The sequence below is a fragment of the Hippocampus comes genome, unplaced genomic scaffold (assembly GCF_001891065.2).
Source record: "Hippocampus comes isolate QL1 unplaced genomic scaffold, H_comes_QL1_v1.1 scaffold255, whole genome shotgun sequence".
In the NCBI taxonomy this organism is placed as follows: domain Eukaryota; kingdom Metazoa; phylum Chordata; class Actinopteri; order Syngnathiformes; family Syngnathidae; genus Hippocampus; species Hippocampus comes.
Genome location: NW_017806034.1, coordinates 585,108 through 602,688, shown reverse-complemented (window position 1 = coordinate 602,688; position 17,581 = coordinate 585,108). Strand labels below are relative to the sequence as shown.

At 42.3% G+C, this 17,581-nt stretch overlaps 1 protein-coding gene across 3 annotated transcripts in view; it reads right to left on the bottom strand.

The window, feature by feature from the left end:
- Positions 1-17,581, bottom strand: part of kirrel1b (kirre like nephrin family adhesion molecule 1b) — a 67,144-nt gene that overhangs the window by 17,986 nt on the left and 31,577 nt on the right. For 2 of the 3 annotated variants that reach the window (XM_019892963.1, XM_019892965.1), the window contains exon 2: positions 1,935-2,084. In XM_019892963.1, the coding sequence (XP_019748522.1) occupies positions 1,935-2,084 (150 nt within the window). Of the gene's footprint in view, positions 1-1,934; positions 2,085-16,008; positions 16,135-17,581 lie in introns of those variants that run through there. The other variant, XM_019892964.1, reaches the window with a different exon arrangement.

Here is a 17,581-nt window from a genome sequence, read left to right as displayed (position 1 = left end):
CAGCTGTCTTCGGGCAGTAGGCGGGGGACACCCTGAACCGGTTGCTAGCCAATCACAGGGCAATTGTGGTTTAATATTATTTAAATATTTATAGATATTTATATAATATTGAAATTGTATTTTGTTTTTGTTACACTTTTTTGTTCTTTTGCTGATATTCAAATATTTTGTTTAAACTGTGATTTTTTTAAAATTTTTATTATTTTCCATGCACATTCCAGTTATTATATTTAACCTTGTCCATGTCTTATAAATTTGCATTTTATGTCAAATGCCATTTTATTGCACACCATTAAACTACTCTTGTATTAGAATCCACACAATAATATTGATTGTATCTCATCTTTGATGATTCTTTTAAAATCGTCGTGATTCACTTTCCTAATACCGATTGGCTGGTGTAAGTCACGTGATTCTCCTGCCACTTTGTGAGTGAGCCTACCATTTTGAAGGCCTCACAGTTAAAACTATCAAGTGCGGCTGGCTCGTGGGCCAATAAAAGGCGAAAAGCTTTGCACAAACGCTCTGAGGTTCGTTCTCTTCCGCCACAATTAATAAACAGCAGACATTTTGTCCGCGGGAGACGCTAAAGTGATTATAAAGCCGCCATTAAGCCACGGCACTTGACATTTAATAACTTTTTATTGAGATTCTGGCGGCGACTGCAGATGCTGCCGCGCTCGCCTCGGACAATAAAAAGCCGCAAAGACAGAGAGCAAGTACGAGAGAGCGTCCATTCTTCAAGTGTGGCGGCGACGTTAATCGCCGCTCGTAAAGACAACGAGAAAAACTCCGCCAAGGCGAAGCGATGTAAAGTCGGAACGCTGGTCATTTTCCTTTTAGCTTGGAGGCTAGTGGCGGCGACAGCATGAGGTGAAATGGAGCGGGAAGCAGACGAGTGTGGGGAAGCTGGGCAAACTGCAAATAATTAAACTAAATTAGCAATAATAATATTTTTTTAGAAAATGGCTCATTTGTTTTTTGACATAATTCATTGGGCTCATTGGACCTTGTCAAGTAATGAAAAAAAAAACAAACATTTACAAAAACAAGTCAGACTCACCAAGCAAATATAACACTCACACATGTGCACTGACCAATAATATAGATTTGTGAAAAAATATATACAATGTCCTAAACTGTGACATGAGGTTTTGGTCCGGCGTCAGCGATATACACACCAACTTGATGAAGAACTGAAATCAAGAGGCCAGTAAAAACGATTAGTTTAAATATACCGGTAGTTGCATTTTCAAAGGGGGACTGGGAACAAAAAACGCTTGCAATATCTCAGGGTTTACAAACGCGAAATCAAATTGTAATTTTGCTCTTTTAGTCGGTGCACATAATTTTCTTTGACAGGCCAATGTGGCGAGCTGGATGTGGCCCCTGGGCCACAAGAGAGACACATCTGTGCACTAAGGAAAAAAATATGTTAAAATTGTGATCGCTAACAATAATAATAATGTGATTTATTTATTCATAACTTTTCAATTGCAATTTAATTCTTATCAGTAGAAATCATTCATTTCATTCTATTTACAATATTTTGACAAAAATATAAAAGTGTAATATGTTCTTGATACCATTTTTACTACTCATATTTGTTATAATTGCTGCTAACATTTTATATTTATTTACATTTTATTATGTGAAGGTTAGTATATTTATATTTCTACTTCATATTGATAAGATGTTTTAATCAATTATCATAATTAGTTATAGAAATAGTATTTTAACCTAACTTTTGAATATTTTACATAGATTTTTATAACTCTTCTTGTTATTGTCATGCTTTTAGATTCTCGCCTTTTTACTTGATTGTCATTTGATCCTTTTTACTCCAAAAATCTGATAAAAAATATATATAGCCTCATACAATTAATTAAGACTCCTTGTAGTTCCCTTAAAAATCCAAACTTTTAACCCCTGACCTCGAAGGCCCTCCCCGACGCCGAGCGCCAGGCCATCTTTGGTCCACTGGACGATGCCGCTGTAGTTGAAGACCACGCAGGAGAGGACCACTCGCTCACCCAGGACCACAGATTGATCGGCCGGCTCCTGGGAAAAGCGAACGCACTGCGCTGCAAAAACAAACAGACACAATGGCGTCCTGTGAGTCCAAGTGTCCGAAATCAAGTTTGGATTTGATGCATGTGAAGTACATAACACCAGAATAACTGATTGAGCCCAACAGTCGATTTTCTTGCTTCTTTGTAGCGTAGCGATAGCACAAGAGCTTGTATCCAATCAGATTTCAGCACTGCGTGTTTCCAGGTAGGAAAACCGACCCATTGAGATCAATTACATTTGGAAATAGAAGCACGAAACATCACAGAGCTGTCTTGAATGAGATCGAGTGCATTCTGTTTTTCATTGCCCTTTTTAACAACATAAATGAGAGCACTTATCTCTTATTTTCAATGACAAGTCGCTAAACACAGGAGCAACATTAGTCACACCATTTGGAATGAATTTTACATTCAGACCGGTGCAATCCTGTACGATTTTGGCCCTCTCTAATGACAATTTCTGCTGTGCTCTTGCTAACTGGCTAAAGCTAACAACATAAGCTAAGCCTAATACTTTAGTTTGTGGCATATATACTCTTTGAAACAAGACTCATTTGCATTCCTGTCATCCGTTTGTTGTTTCTTCTCAACTTTTCAAGGTCTCTCGGCAGATTTCACTGGTACTTGAGTGTGTGTGTGTTTATATATATGCGAGAATGCAGGCGGGTTTTTTTGTGTTGCGAGAACATCACTGCAGAGCTGCTCTTTTTTTTCCTCCAACCCCCATCACACAGTACAAAGGATTCTGCTTACACGCTCGCATTTCCCCCGGCAAAATAAGCCTTTTGGCTACCGCAGCGCCGCGCTAAAAACGCGCGGCGTGAAAAGACTACAAGTGTAGTCACACACGCACACACGCACACACGGTGTCAGGTGTGGAGGCGACAGTTTGCAGTTGTTTGCATCATCAGGTGATGTTTCATATTCTCAAAGCAAGTCTTGCAAGCTAATTAAGAGAAGGCTTTTTATATACACACACTCACACTTCCCAAACACCCACCCCTTCACACACACACACACACATACACACACATGCACAAACACTTCCCCATACACACTGCACTCACTCATCCGCCACAAACACAAGCACACACTCCTAGGTACACACACACACACACACACACACACACACACACACACACACACACACTACGCCATACACCACCCATCCTCTCCTCTCCCACACACAAAAACACACATGTAGACGCACTGTCACAAACTCACGCGCGTGTGCGTGCGCGCGCGCACACACACACACACACACACACACACACACACACACACACACACACACACACACACACACACACACACACTCATTCATTCCCCTACACACTCACGTCCATGTGCACATTACCCAACCGCCAACCTGCATTCCCAGACATTCACTCACACACACACACACACACACACACACACACACACACACACACACACACACACACACACACACACACACACACAAAGCTGTAAGTAATTCGCAGTACAAAGCGAGCCACAAAGTGATTCCACGGCGGCACACAAAAGTTTGGGTGTTTGTCTTCCCAAGGGCTCTTCTGTTCTCGGATCCCGCTTTAAAACAATCCCATTAGCTAATGAAGGCGACGGCAGCAGCTAATGAGGTGAGCGGCGGCGGCCCTGCAGCGGCGAGGTGCAAACAAGGGAGAGACGGCGGAAAACCATCGAGGCGGGATTGCGCAACTGTACGACTTGGATGTTTGATGCCTTTTGCTTTTGTGGACTCCGTCGAATGCGGTAGGAATTGGATCAAAGCTCGAAGAGCTTCCGAAGAAACTCTTTAAGGGAACAAAATTAGCTTAATAGTTTTCTTTCAAGCCAAACTTTCAGACTTCCTGTGTATTTTCGGGTATTGATTTTTGGGACTTGTTTTGCTCCAACCACACGCACTGATGAAAAAAATACAACTTTGTTGCACGTCTGTCTTATATGAGAAATGATCATTTGGTAGCAATCATGCAAAATCTCTAGGAAGTTTGTGGTTGTAGGACCACCAAAATATCCTAAAATAAGCCTAAAATGGCATCTAAAAAACAACATGGCAGACTTCCTGTGGCTCTTTGGACACAGCTAGTTTAGACTTTTTTGTGGGTCTCTTGGGATAAGATAAAGTTTAATGCTGTTAACTGTTGGAAGCAGAGCTTTAGGAAGACCCATGGAAATGGCAAACATGATCTTAAAATATCCAATCGGAGCAAAAATAGCAGATTTCCTGTGTCTTTTCTGACATCAGTTCTTGCAATTTTTTTTTTGTTGTGGTTTTACTCATGATAGACATCCTTACCAAACGATATGTTCTTATGTGACACTCGTTTCGAGTATGACTTTTGATGGACCAATGAAAATGAGCAAAATGACCTGAAAATGGCCCCTTTGAGCCAAACTGTGTGACTTTCCATATTTTTACGGCCAAAGCTTCCTGTGCTTTTTTTGTGGGTCTACTTAAAATAAATGTACCTACCAAATTTCATATTCTTGTATGAAACAAGGTCTTGAGAACAGCCTTAGATAGACTCCTGGAAATGACCAAAAATGACTAAAATGGCTGACTTGAGGCAACATACTTGGTTGACTCCCTTTGTCTTTTCTGGTATGGCTTCTTGAGACTTTTTTGTGGGCCTACTCCCAAATTTCATGTTGCTAGGTGAAACTGGCTTTGAGTCATGGCTTTATGGAAATTAATCATTATAACGCAATACTATTAAAGACAAAGACTTTGAATTTATGCAAATATTCAAGGTTGAACCATAACGTCATTTTTAGATAATTTATGGATATTACAGGGCCGGGGAAATGTGTGTGTGCATGCGCTCGTGTTTGTGTGTGTGTGCGTGGGTGCGTGCGTGTGTCCTGTCAGCCTGCAGCGGCGGCGGCTCAGATTGTAGATGGGAGAATTGTACTGACAGAGAACAGAGATGTAATTAACCCTACGGGATACACCACCGCCCTCCTTGTCCTCCCTCCCGCAACACACACACACACACACACACACACACACACACACACACACACACACACACACACACAGGCACGCACTCGTCGGCATTCTCCACCATCAGCATTCCCTGGTGATTTCCCCTCCTGGGTGCTTTACTCTCTCTTATTTACAACATCCTTCCTCATTTCTGCTTGCCTCCTCTTGCGCTCTGACAACCCAGGTATCGGAATGTTCCAAATTAGGATGCTTCGGCCTTGGCTGAGGTCTGCCACGACACCGTCCTAGTTTGTGCCGAGTTAAAAAGGATTGCTGCAAGAACACTGTGTGCATTTCCACAAAGGATTGTAGTGCGCGTGTCATTTCCGAAGTGGGTGTGAGAACAATAAAGTAGCATGTGTAATAAATAACTAAGGCTGGTGCAGTATTAAGCAGTACCAAGCCTTGGTGCTTAAACTGATGACGCCCTCTCAGATGAGAGGCAAAACGTTTTCGAAGACAACCACAGCAGTCCGGTTCCCATCGATTCAATGCCCTGAGAAAGAAATGAAAGCAACTCAAAGTTAAGAACTGTTGACTCATGTTATGTTGTTCAGAGCCAAAGCATACTGTGTCTGCTGTTATTGAGTCTTTTTTTTTTCATTTGCACATGTTACAATGATTGACTTTTTTTGGTAATCATTTTCAGTGTTGTTATTGGAGACACGCTTACGGTGCGGCTCATTGACATGAGCGAGAAGGCTCGTTGTTGTGTTCAGGACACACATAAGGTGTGCGTGTGTGTGTGTGTGTGTGTGTGTGTGTGTGTGTGTGTGTGTGTGTGTGTGTGTACACACATGATTTTTTTTATCTTTGGAATCGCCAAACAGGAGTGACGTTTAGAACACAAGGCTGACACGCAAAGATCAGCCAGAATCTAAATCGGCTGGCACTCATAAGCTAGCTAGCTAGCTAGCTAGCTCTCTCTCTCGCTCTCTCTCTCTCATTTTAATGGCTGGCATGGAAAGAGTTAATGTCCAAACGGCAGGCAACAAAAGTGAGTACACCTCTCGGTGAAACATATGAAGATATGAGCAACCAAGTGCAGTTCATTTTATTTTAAAATTACGTATCAACATTTAAGAAAGTTTACATGGCACTGTCATGGGTGTGTGGCAACCCCTGACTAAAATAAGAAGGTCAATCAAACATCAACATTTCAGGGGATAACATACAAAAGCAGTGGGTATTTGTCCAGCGAGTGTGTTTGGGCGTGCGATCACAAAAGTGAGCTTCGTGAGTCACGTTTGTCGGGTCTCGCATGAGAGTGCCGCTGACTCATCGGCTGGAGCCTGGTCGCTGTTGAGACCAACACTCACAAGTGAGGGAGGAAACACATCAGGATGCTTCAAACAGGAACCGGGTCAGCTGAGAGTGGCGAACACCGCGTTTACCATCATGTGGATGAACACATGCAGACTGCTTTGGGACAGTTTTTTTTTTCTTTTTTTGGATAGTGTTGGTAGGCGGAGTCTGTGTTCATTGAAAAGTGACGGATGAAAAGTCCGTGCGGTATCGATACTCTGTTTCGATGTGCAGTCAATAGTTAATAATCGGACTGGTATCGGTGTGAAAACTGATTTTGAAGTATACAAGATGGAGGGGAGGGCTTCGTGGCAACTTCAAATTCACCGTCCGATGGCATTCAACCGTCCAAAACATTCTATCCGGATGTCACAGCAAGAACACTATTGATTTCTTTGAATGACCCATTTCAGAAAGCATTGCCCTCGAGACCTATTGATTTTCCTACACAACCATACATACTGCACAAACATACATACAACATGCTCATGTAGGTACTAGACATTCATGCCGCACACATGCTACACAGAGACAACCGACGTAGTCCACAGACAAATGTACACACACACACAGACATGCACACACACCTAAATCCCACGGATGTGCATACAGACTGGCTCTTTGTTGATTTCCCGGTGTCCCCTGGCCACCGCTTTCATTTCCCTTCGAGCGGCGCGGCGCAGCAGCGTGACGCCAATCGCCGAGGAGACGGTGGGCAAACTGAGCGCTGAGTGCAAATCACACGCGCTCACAACAAAAACCTCAACCAGGGGCATTTAACAAACACAGACACACAGAAACATCAATCAATTTCCCTCGGCACAATAAACACAAGCACACGCACACAAGGCCTTCATTGCACAACACAAGCAACCAATCATGAGCCAGTCAGCTTTGTGGCTCACACAAAAACTGTGGTGTGTAGTATCACACACACACACACACACACACACACACACACACACACACACACACACACACACTCCCTGCAGCCTTGTGTGTAATTGACTTGCGCTTTCTTACATTTCATCTAATCTTTTATTTCACTTTTATTTCTTTGTACGACGGCTTCAATTATTCATCATCTCTCTCTCTTTCCCGTCCGAGTTCTTTCCATCTGGTGGCGCTGATGTTTAATTCACCTCTTCTTCTTCCTCCTCCTCTTCTTCTTCTTCTCTTTCTCCTTCATCGGCTACTGCTGCTGGCTCTTAATTGCTTTTTAAGAGCGCTAAGTGCGCACACGTGTATGCACGTGCACACACTCACACACACTCACATGCACGCCCCCAACCCCCAACCTTGCCTCTCCTTTGTCGTTAGAGCACGCTGTACACGTCTGATAGCGTTAGCATCACCCAATGAGCACAAAGCCCGTGTGTGTGTGTGTGTGTGTGTGTGTGTGTGTGTGTGTGTGTGTGTGGTTGTCTTTTTGGCGCATGAGCAGTTGGTCGATAAAAAATGAGACCTAGCGTAGAGTAGTGTGTGTGTGTGTGTGTGTGTGTGTGTGTGTGTGTGTGTGTGTGTGTGTGTGTGTGTCGACATGCGCGCATCTGTCGCAGATTTTTTGTGGACATTTTTGTGTCAAACCCAGACATAATTCCAGGTTTCCTAATAAAGCTATGTGCTCATTCCCAGTCGTTTAAAAGTACTTGTCCGTAAAACAATGCTATGCCACTTTTAACCAAAAAGCTAATGCTATGATATGAATGCTGGCTAGATTCGAGAGCTATGCTAAGGATAAAGCCTACTTGCTTTGGCAATGTTTGGATTACAATGGCTATGTTTTGGATTATTTATTTCCTCATTCAAACAAATAAAGTAAAAAAAAAAAATACTCTGGATAAAGCCGTTATGTTGAACAGTGGAAATAAACCACAATAGACAAACTATCCATGGCATGCCGAGCCACAAAGTACAAACTAATTTAATCATAATTAAATTGATTGCTCCTCTTGCCAACTCTTATGATAAAAGCAACACGTTGCACAGTATAAATCATCCTCAAAGTCAAAAAATTTCCACAACGTACTCCGTCTCAAATTGGCACATCCAATGTACATGTCATAATGTCATCAGTGCCCAACAGAAATAAACAGAACAGCTAGAAATAATCCATAGAGTAAAAATTATGGCAAGTCTGTCCCTTGCCAGCTCTTGATAAAAACCACCACAGACGACTCAATCACAACCAAGTATCTGCAATGTACTCATAAATTAATGTGATGGCACCTATCGCCAGTTAATCATGATTTAAGTGCTACGCTGCACAAAAAAAACACAGCAACTCAAAATAATCCACAAAGGCAAAAAAAGGCCACAGCATGCTCAGTAACATGCGCAGCGAGTGCGATGGCTTGTCTTGCCATTTATTTATAACCACCACCCAATAACATAGAAATAACACATTGACAGGAAATAAAGTCAAAAAAGTACACAGCACAATTTGCCAGGTTGAGAGAACATAAGTGTCATTGATCCCCTTGCCAGACGTTCATGATAACACCGTCATGCACAGTAAGAATAAACAAAATAATTAGAAAAAAAAATCCACTCCTGAACAAAAAAAGACACAGAACGACTAGAATTAATCCACAAAGTCAAACACGTCCACTGCAGCCTTGAATCACATGGGCGCCCTCATTGTACATGTCATGTAGTCTATGTGATAGCCCCTCTTGTTATTCACAAAACAAATACACACAGTGACTCGGAACCATCCACAAAGTAAAAAAAAAAAAGTCCACGCCATGCTCGGCTCCCATACACGACACGTCATTACTACAGTGCTACTCAAACTAGGGTTGCCACCATGTACAATTAAAAATAAGCAGAATGACCGAACAATCCACACTCACTTCACAACGTTCATGTTATATAACATATGCAACGGCTTCTCTCGCGTGCTATACATGATCAAACCACCATCTCGAAAAAACAAAAGGACCAGAAATAATCCACCAAGTGTAGGCCAGGAGGAGACATGACAGAGAGGACTGCCAACCATTTCAAGAGGAAAAGCAGCATTGATTAAAGTGTGTGTGTGTGTGTGTGTGTGTGTGTGTGTGTGTGTGTGTGTGTGTTTGTGTGTGTGAGAGAGAGAGTGCGTGCGCGCGGGTGTGCATATTCGCAGACAATGCGGCATCCCCATCATTAGCCACATCCACCGAGCGCGACCTGGCCCGCCGTGCAAGCAGATGAGTCATTATCCAAATAAGCGCCACGCTCAGTCAGCAGCGACCGCCGCACCGTTACTTCCTCTTCAATAAGAATCGGCGATGTGAGTGCTCTGCTCAGGCGGAACCAGATGATGAGATTCCAGAGGGAATAAATGAAAAAATGAAAGAAAAAAAAAAAAGCTCAGCGAACAAAACTTAGAAGTAGTGGAGAGTCAGACATGAAATGTTGGGAGATGGGATGAGTGGATGGATGTCAAGTTGCTCGTGGTGAGAGCAAAGTTTACCGTCTAACAATGGCACTGTTTCGTCTGATTTTTGCCTAATCCATCCATCCATCATCTGATCCGCTTTTCCTCACAAGGGTTTTGGGGCGTGCTAGAGCCTATCCCAGCTGTCTTCGGGCAGTAGGCGGGGGACACCCTGAACTGATTGCCAGCCAATCAGCGGGCACACACAGATAAACAACCATTCGCACGCACACTCACACCTCGAGACAATTTAGAGTGTTCCATTAACCCGCCGTGCATGTTTTTGGAATGTGGGAGGAAACCGGAGTACCCGGAGAAAACACACGCAGGCACGGGGAGAACATGCAAACTCCACACAGAAAGGCCGGAGCTGTTATCAAACCCTGCACCTCTGTACTGCAGGCTGATGTGCTTATACCAGTCGCCCACCGGGCCACCCATGAACCTTTATATCTACATAAAATAAAAATGATTTTGTTTTTTTTCCATGTGTACTAGTTTTTCCCAGAATATCCCAGTGGTTTTGCCGTATGACTGCTGCATATCTCTTCCCGACTACATGGGACTACTTTCACTTTTTAAATTTTATTTGGGGGGGGGCGGCGATTGTGTTGACGTATTTGTTTACTACTGAGGCAGACATCAGCAGCCGTGAGGAGCTTGGAGCTTTGCCTGGATGTGCTGCGCAACACTATTTCCACCTTTTGCACTAACATCACACACACACACACACACACACACACACACACACACACACACACACACACACACACACAGAGTGAGTGATTGACATGCCTACAGACTGAAAAAGGATGAGCGCAAATAGAGCACCGTTGTTCTGTGAGGGGGAGGGAGGGGGCTGAACTGAGGCATGCAAGCACAGCCCGGAAACAAATCCAAATGGACAGCAGAGCGACAAACAAAAAAGACAGACAGGCCGGCGGGATGGAGAGACTGCTTTTCTGTTTTCTTCAAGTGGCTGCTCATAAGGGGAAAATAACAAAAAAAAAAACAAAAAACAAAAATAAAACAGGAACACCAACAGGTGCCAACGAAACAACAACCCCAACATTTGGTCATCATTGGCAACATTGAAAATATTGCAAATATTGCAAGATTTGATATAATTTTGCAAATTAATATTTTTTAAGCATTATTTTTAAAGATTTTCCTCTTATTAATTAATTAATTATTTTCTTGCGACAAATAATGCCTTTAAAATGACCAAAGCAATATTAGGCTACGTTCACATTGCAGGGCATGATGCCCAATTCAGATTTTTTTTTCTTCTCAAATCCGATCTTTTTATGTATTCATTACGTGTTCGTGATGTGACAAGCATGCACACGAAGCAGGACATTGAGCGGCATGCGCCATAAAAACTACTTAATGTGGTACAGTGGTTCGGGAAGTAAATATGTTGCCGTGTGTAGGGGCTCATCTTATCTCATATCGACAGAGGAGCGAGGCGGGAGGAGGTTGAAATATTTTGGTGATATGAGGCGACACTCCTCGATCAGCTCATTTCATGCATGGAGACGTGTACTCAAGATGACGTGATGTCACGGCTGTGCATAATAAAGTAAAATAGGCCGTCTGCAAGGCTGGAGTACTACTAGAACCACAAATTTTCACTTTCACGGACGATTGTCAGTCATCTCTCTTCCTGTACTGTGACTGGCCAGCATTGAACGCTGTTACGTGTCAATCGCTACAGCAGCACCACAGAATTGGTTTGGTTTTCGGATCTCTCCCATAATGGCCATTTTTGTGAAGATTTAAAAAAAAAAAAAAAGGCAAAACAACGATTTCAATAAATGCAAAGCATAAAAACTAGACCCATCCAGTGGGCTTTCGGCACCGTGTAAACGTTGCCCGTGGATGGCAATAAAAGTAATTATTTCAATTTGAAGACACTAGCACGGCTGCATTAAACGGTTACTAAAGACTTTGCAGACAGCACAATTGGGAATATGTGATCAATTAAGAGACCAAAGATATCAACTAAATACATTCTTTTAATCCAGTCATTTTAACATCTAAAGGCTGCACTTTATTGAACATTTTGCTTTCATTTGAAGAGAAAGTGATATTTTGCCAGTGGTATGGATAATACGCCATGCAGCAACAATACACATATTACAAGATAATCCATCTACAATGTTGCTGAAGGGGGGAAAAAAAAAACTTTGAATATCAAGGACAGGGGTCTCCAACACGGGTCATCGACAGCCCCTATCCAGTCCATTTTAGATGTCTCCGTCTGCCAACACATCTGATTCAAATGATCATTATCAAGCTATTGCAAAGCTTGCTGATCATTTAAATTGGGTGTGTGAGAGAATGGAGACATCTACTACAGGCCGAGTAGGAGCTCTCGAGGACCGGAATTGGGCACGTCATTTACGTGAAGACAGACGACTGCGCAGACCGAACGCAGCTTGGCTATTGTGTTTGAAAAGTTGACATGACGCTCAATTTACCACCCCTCTGAATCTGAGTGAAATTCCATTCCGATTCGGCCTTTTGATTCCGACTAAGGTGTTTTCATGGAGCATTTTCATTCCGTTGGGTCATTCAGATTCATTCAAATCAAAATACAGGGCTCCGTGTAAACCCAGCTAGTAATATCTGGATTCACACCTCCATATCCAGCCATCCATTTTCCATGCGGAATGCCCTCATTAGAGTGACAGGTGATCTGGAGCCTATTCCAAATGATGCCAAACACAATTACAACAACAACAACAAAATTCTAATTAAAAATCTAATTAAAACCGATCGACAGGTTTCGTTACTGCTCTAGAATATCAGCGTGCGACTCTCGAAGCAGCGATTAAGTGGGAAAACGAAGACTTCCTTTCAAAAGGAACTCCGCGTTGCCAATCTAAAAGCTACAGCGCAGAACTGAACATAAAACGCGGCGACCTGACAGTTGAAAGCAAACGTCTCTCTCGATGTAAAGATGAGATGTTCAAAGCGCCGCTGAGGTATCTTGTGCCGACATCAGAGGGAAACACGATGAATGTTGAATGTTTTCTGGCCCGCCAAGTCGCTTTTTTGGCAGCCGCCGTGTAGAGGAAAACGTCGCAAATTCGCCGCGGGAAGCGCAGGGGAATGTAAAGGGAATTTTTGAAACAGGAGCGGGCTGCGGCGCATGCAAATTAGCCGCGGCTCCAGCGGGCCCGAGAAACGGATTGATTCCACACGCGGGCGTTCCAAGAATTGATTTCTAATGTGCGACTTGTTCAAGCGTGACGACGGAAGCGCTTTTTGTTCTACAGAGGGAAATCGGGGAATGCATTAGTAGTGATTCTTCTAAGCGGCTCATAGTAGTTGGCTTTCATCTTCCACCTTCGCAAAGATCTATATCTTTTTTTTTTCTATCATCTCTCAGCGCTAAAAAGGTGGAAATAAGCAGCGAGGGTTAGACAAGATCCTCGCAGTTGATGACATGCGCCTCAACAGTGAACAACTACATCAACAGAGCGGTCACTCCTGTCCATATGTATGAAAAAGCAAAGTAACTAACGGGATTTCATGTAGACTACAGGTAGACTGATTCGCAATTTTTTGTTGACAGTAACAAATACAATCCAAAGGGGATCAAATGGTTACGGCTTACAATTTTCAAAATTGGAAAACGTGCCATACGCATTTGGATTAAAATGGTGTGCACTTATGTAGCACGTTAGCCACATTGTACCGTGCCCAAATTCACCTCTTTGAAAACTATCACTTACATTGGAGAGTACGATGGTCCGTTTTGGGTGCCATTTCTGCCTCCTGACATATTTTTATTATTACGTAGCATTTTAATGGCTTACTTTAACCGAGAGCCCTTGCCACTCTGTACGTAATAAATACACAGTTAAACTTAAAAGTAACCCAATTTTGGTCAATAAAAAAAAAAAATAAATGGACTGACCCCTACTTTGGTCAAGTAGGGGTCCACTTTCAGGATTGTTTTGAGCAAAATGTGTTTTTTTTGTTTTTTTTGACCCGGCAGTTTCGAGAGTGTACTCACTGGCTGGGACAATCTGCTTCCTTTATAGCTATCTGTTAGCCAGCTCGCTCTGGTCCAGACGTCACCTTCTTGTGCGGAATTAAACCGCACACAAGTCCAGATTTTATGCGCGATAAATCAAAGCAGCCGTACAAAGATTAAATCAATATTAAATTGTAAAAATATAAAATGTCGGAGAAGATACCATAAAGTTACTTTTAACTCATCGTTAAGGATGAACTCGAATATTATATTTCAAAAAAATTAAATGATTAAAAAAAATACATCAGAAGAATACAAAATAAAATCATTGTAAAATGTAAAACACAAGAAATACACAACGCAAAATGAAATACAAAAAAAAGAGTATGAAGATGCAAATTCATACAAAATATATAAAAATCTAAACTGAAGATTCAAATGTTTTCAAATACAAATATTGAAATACATATTAAATAATCTTAAAATATACAAATAATTAAATACCGATTGTAAATACAAAATATTTGAAATATACCAAACCTAAAACATGTAAAAAATATATATCTATGATTTTTCACAAGTATATATAAAAATACGTCACAAATATAGATCATCACTTGCCCAAATGGTTGCAGCCCGGCTGTCAAGCTCCTGGTAGCCCCTCCCCCTCTTCCCCCTCGAGCTGTCACTTTGAGTATTTCATCCGTCTGTTTATCTGTTTATCTGTTTTGCCTCTTTGAGGTTCAATTGCTATGTCTCACGCACGCACGCACGCACGCACCCATGCAAAAAAAAAAAAGCGCACACGCTCACCCGCCTTCCTTCTCTGGTCTCTTTTGGGTTGAGGCGGGGGCTTACTCAGTAGAAGTGGGACAAGGAGCAGATCAAACATCAATCTCAGATCTTACCCCCCAGCGTCCCCACACACCAAAAAATAAAAAATAAAAACCCTGACACACATGTGAAGCTAATTGGCTTGTTGACAGTGAAATATTTAAAGCCAGCGATGAATTATATAAAAGGATACATTGATTGTGTATTTGTGGCAGCATTAATAAAACATTGACGTCCTGCACGCTTCTTGTGTGTCCTCCAGAAGAAAAACAAAAAACAGCAATGAGAGGAAAATGAAATAATAAAGGCAGCGGATGCACTTTCCAAAAGTGTTTTCTGGTTGAGGTCACGGTGTCGCCTGTTCACACTTTTGCACATTTTCACACTCCGCTTGGTGCTTTCTCAAATTTTCTCACTTGGCTTCCCTCTCCCCACCCATCTTCCCCCTCCACAAGTTCGGTATCCACTGTTGTTGGAACTCCGAAGCGGCGCGGGGTTTTCTTGCTTGGGTTTCTAAGCACGATTTCAAGACCACACTAGGGTTTGTGCTTTGGATTTCAAGCCTGGGTTGGGTTTTAAAACTAGGGTTAGGGTATCAAGCCTGGACTAGAGTTTCCAAGTAGGGTTTCAAGACAGTTTGGGTTTAAAACCAGGGTCACGGTTTCTAAAGGGTTTCAATTGAGTTTTAAAGCCTGGGTTCAGATTTAAAGATACAGTTAAGGTTTATAAGTACGGTTTTCCAGTCAAAATTTTCCAGTTAGGGTCAGAAATGATAAAAAATTACTCAAAAAAAGTGACTCTTCATTCATAATTTCACCATTAACTTGTCCAGTTAGCATCTAGCCAATGAAAAGCACTTATCTCGTAATTGAATTTTTTTTCCTTATCCGAAACAAACAAAACAAAAAAATGGAAACATTTTTCGTAAACAGCTACACCAGAGATGCAAATACTTTGTTTTCATCTGACAGCAACGATTTTGCTACATAAGTGATGTTGCCGTAGCAAAGCTAGCCTACATTCCAAAGCTGTGTGTTGCCAAATGGGATCCGGTCCTAATCACACTGTTGATTTAACATTACGAGAACCTTATTGTAAGCAAAAGCCTGCCTTGCTGCCACTCTCTGTCCATTGTCAGAACAAAAGTCAACTGTGCTCGCGATCGTGCGGCTCTCCGCATGCTCCTCGTCATAGCAACAACAGCCACTATTGATTTGGAATGTTACCAGAGGTTTCATCACACCACTGCCACAGCTTTCTGCTTCAGTGCCCTTTCACAGAACTTTTTTGCAACCGAGCCACCTAATCTAAGCCCCCTTTTTTTTTTTTTTTAAACAAAGCCACATGTTCTGTCCAGCAAATAACTACTGTGATAAAACACCAATAAACTCACCCAAACCACTGCTTGCTTGTTGATTAAATGTAATCCTGTTTTCCATCCAAGTTCACTGACTTCATTTTAGACTGAGACACTTCTGCTTGCTGGGTTGCTAACCGCTAACTACCGGTATCTGATTAGCCTGTTTGATAGCCAACTCACCTGAATGTCCAATCCAATATATGTGACGTCACGGCACGCATCAAATCTGATTGGTTAAAGCGGCAGCAAACGACAGCGGCAGATTCATTCCGGCTAGTGACACACATGGCTGGTATCTGATTGGGTCAAACACCGGATGTACTGAATTTTGATGACAGACACACAAATTACAATAATTAGAAAACAAAAGTCAACATAATGCATTACTAACTGCATCTTAAATTTCAGGGGCATAGTTTCCTGGCACACAGGACTGAATTTCGATTGGATAAACAGAACATACAGGAAGTGGCACAACCAATCAATGGGTAGAAAACTGTATAGTGACTAGCCACATTAAAAACATGATCAAATAACAATAAAATGCAGGTGTGACTTTTCGACATTAAAAGGTCAGCATTTTCTCCTTTCATGGCAACATACAAGGCTTAAATCTAATTGGATGAAAGGCCAATTCAGGAAGCACTGCGAAACAACCAAGGCAAGAGCAATCAATGGAAGAGAAACAACTATGAGGGAACAAGAACAAAGAATATTTTTTAAAAATCAATAACATGCTTCAGCAACTGGATTCTCAAAAGGTGACACACGTGGGGTGGAAATTTGATTGGATAGAAGCTCAAAACCAAACAGACAATACAGAAAATAGCTAAAAAGAACCAAGGGTAAAGCAATCAATTGAAGACAAAATACCTATTGGGGAGCAATCAACAAATCTGACAGTGGCACACCAGTCAGTTAATACGCACACACGCGCGCACGCACACACTACTCATCTCTTGGTCTGTTTCTCTTCACCTCCCACTCGCTTTCCTCCCTGTTTTTCCCTGTAACAGTTTTAATTAGTTGTGCTAGCCCGAGGTCAACCTCTGTTCCTCTGCGTGACAACACACACACAAACTCACGCAATGTGTTTATGATAACTTAGTAGCACAGATTTATCCATTATACTCAGGCAGAAACATACGTGCACTTTGCACGTTACATTGCGTATTGTCGTCTATAAGTGCGTTTGCATGGGGTGCGCGTGTATGCGCGCGTGAAACCATACAAATATAATATGCGTGCACGCGAGCGTGGACCGCAGACCCTGGAGGTTGCGGCATGAAGAGTGACACAGAAAAACGGCATTGCACGCGCACGCGCACGCACACACACCACACACGCACACGCACACGCAACCCTTTCAAAGTCCTGCAACGTTCCTCCATTTTGATGAATTTTTAAGTTGCCTGTAAAAATCATCAATGAGAAAAATAGGGGTTTGTCTGCTGCGAAAAGCGAAGCCAAACCTCACCGGAGTTCCGACGAGGGATTTGCGTTTTCAGACTGACGACGGCTTTGCGTATGTGCCCGTGTGTGTGTGTGTGTGTGTGTGTGTGTGTGTGTGTGTGTGTGTGTGTGTGTGTGTGTGTGTGTGTGTGTG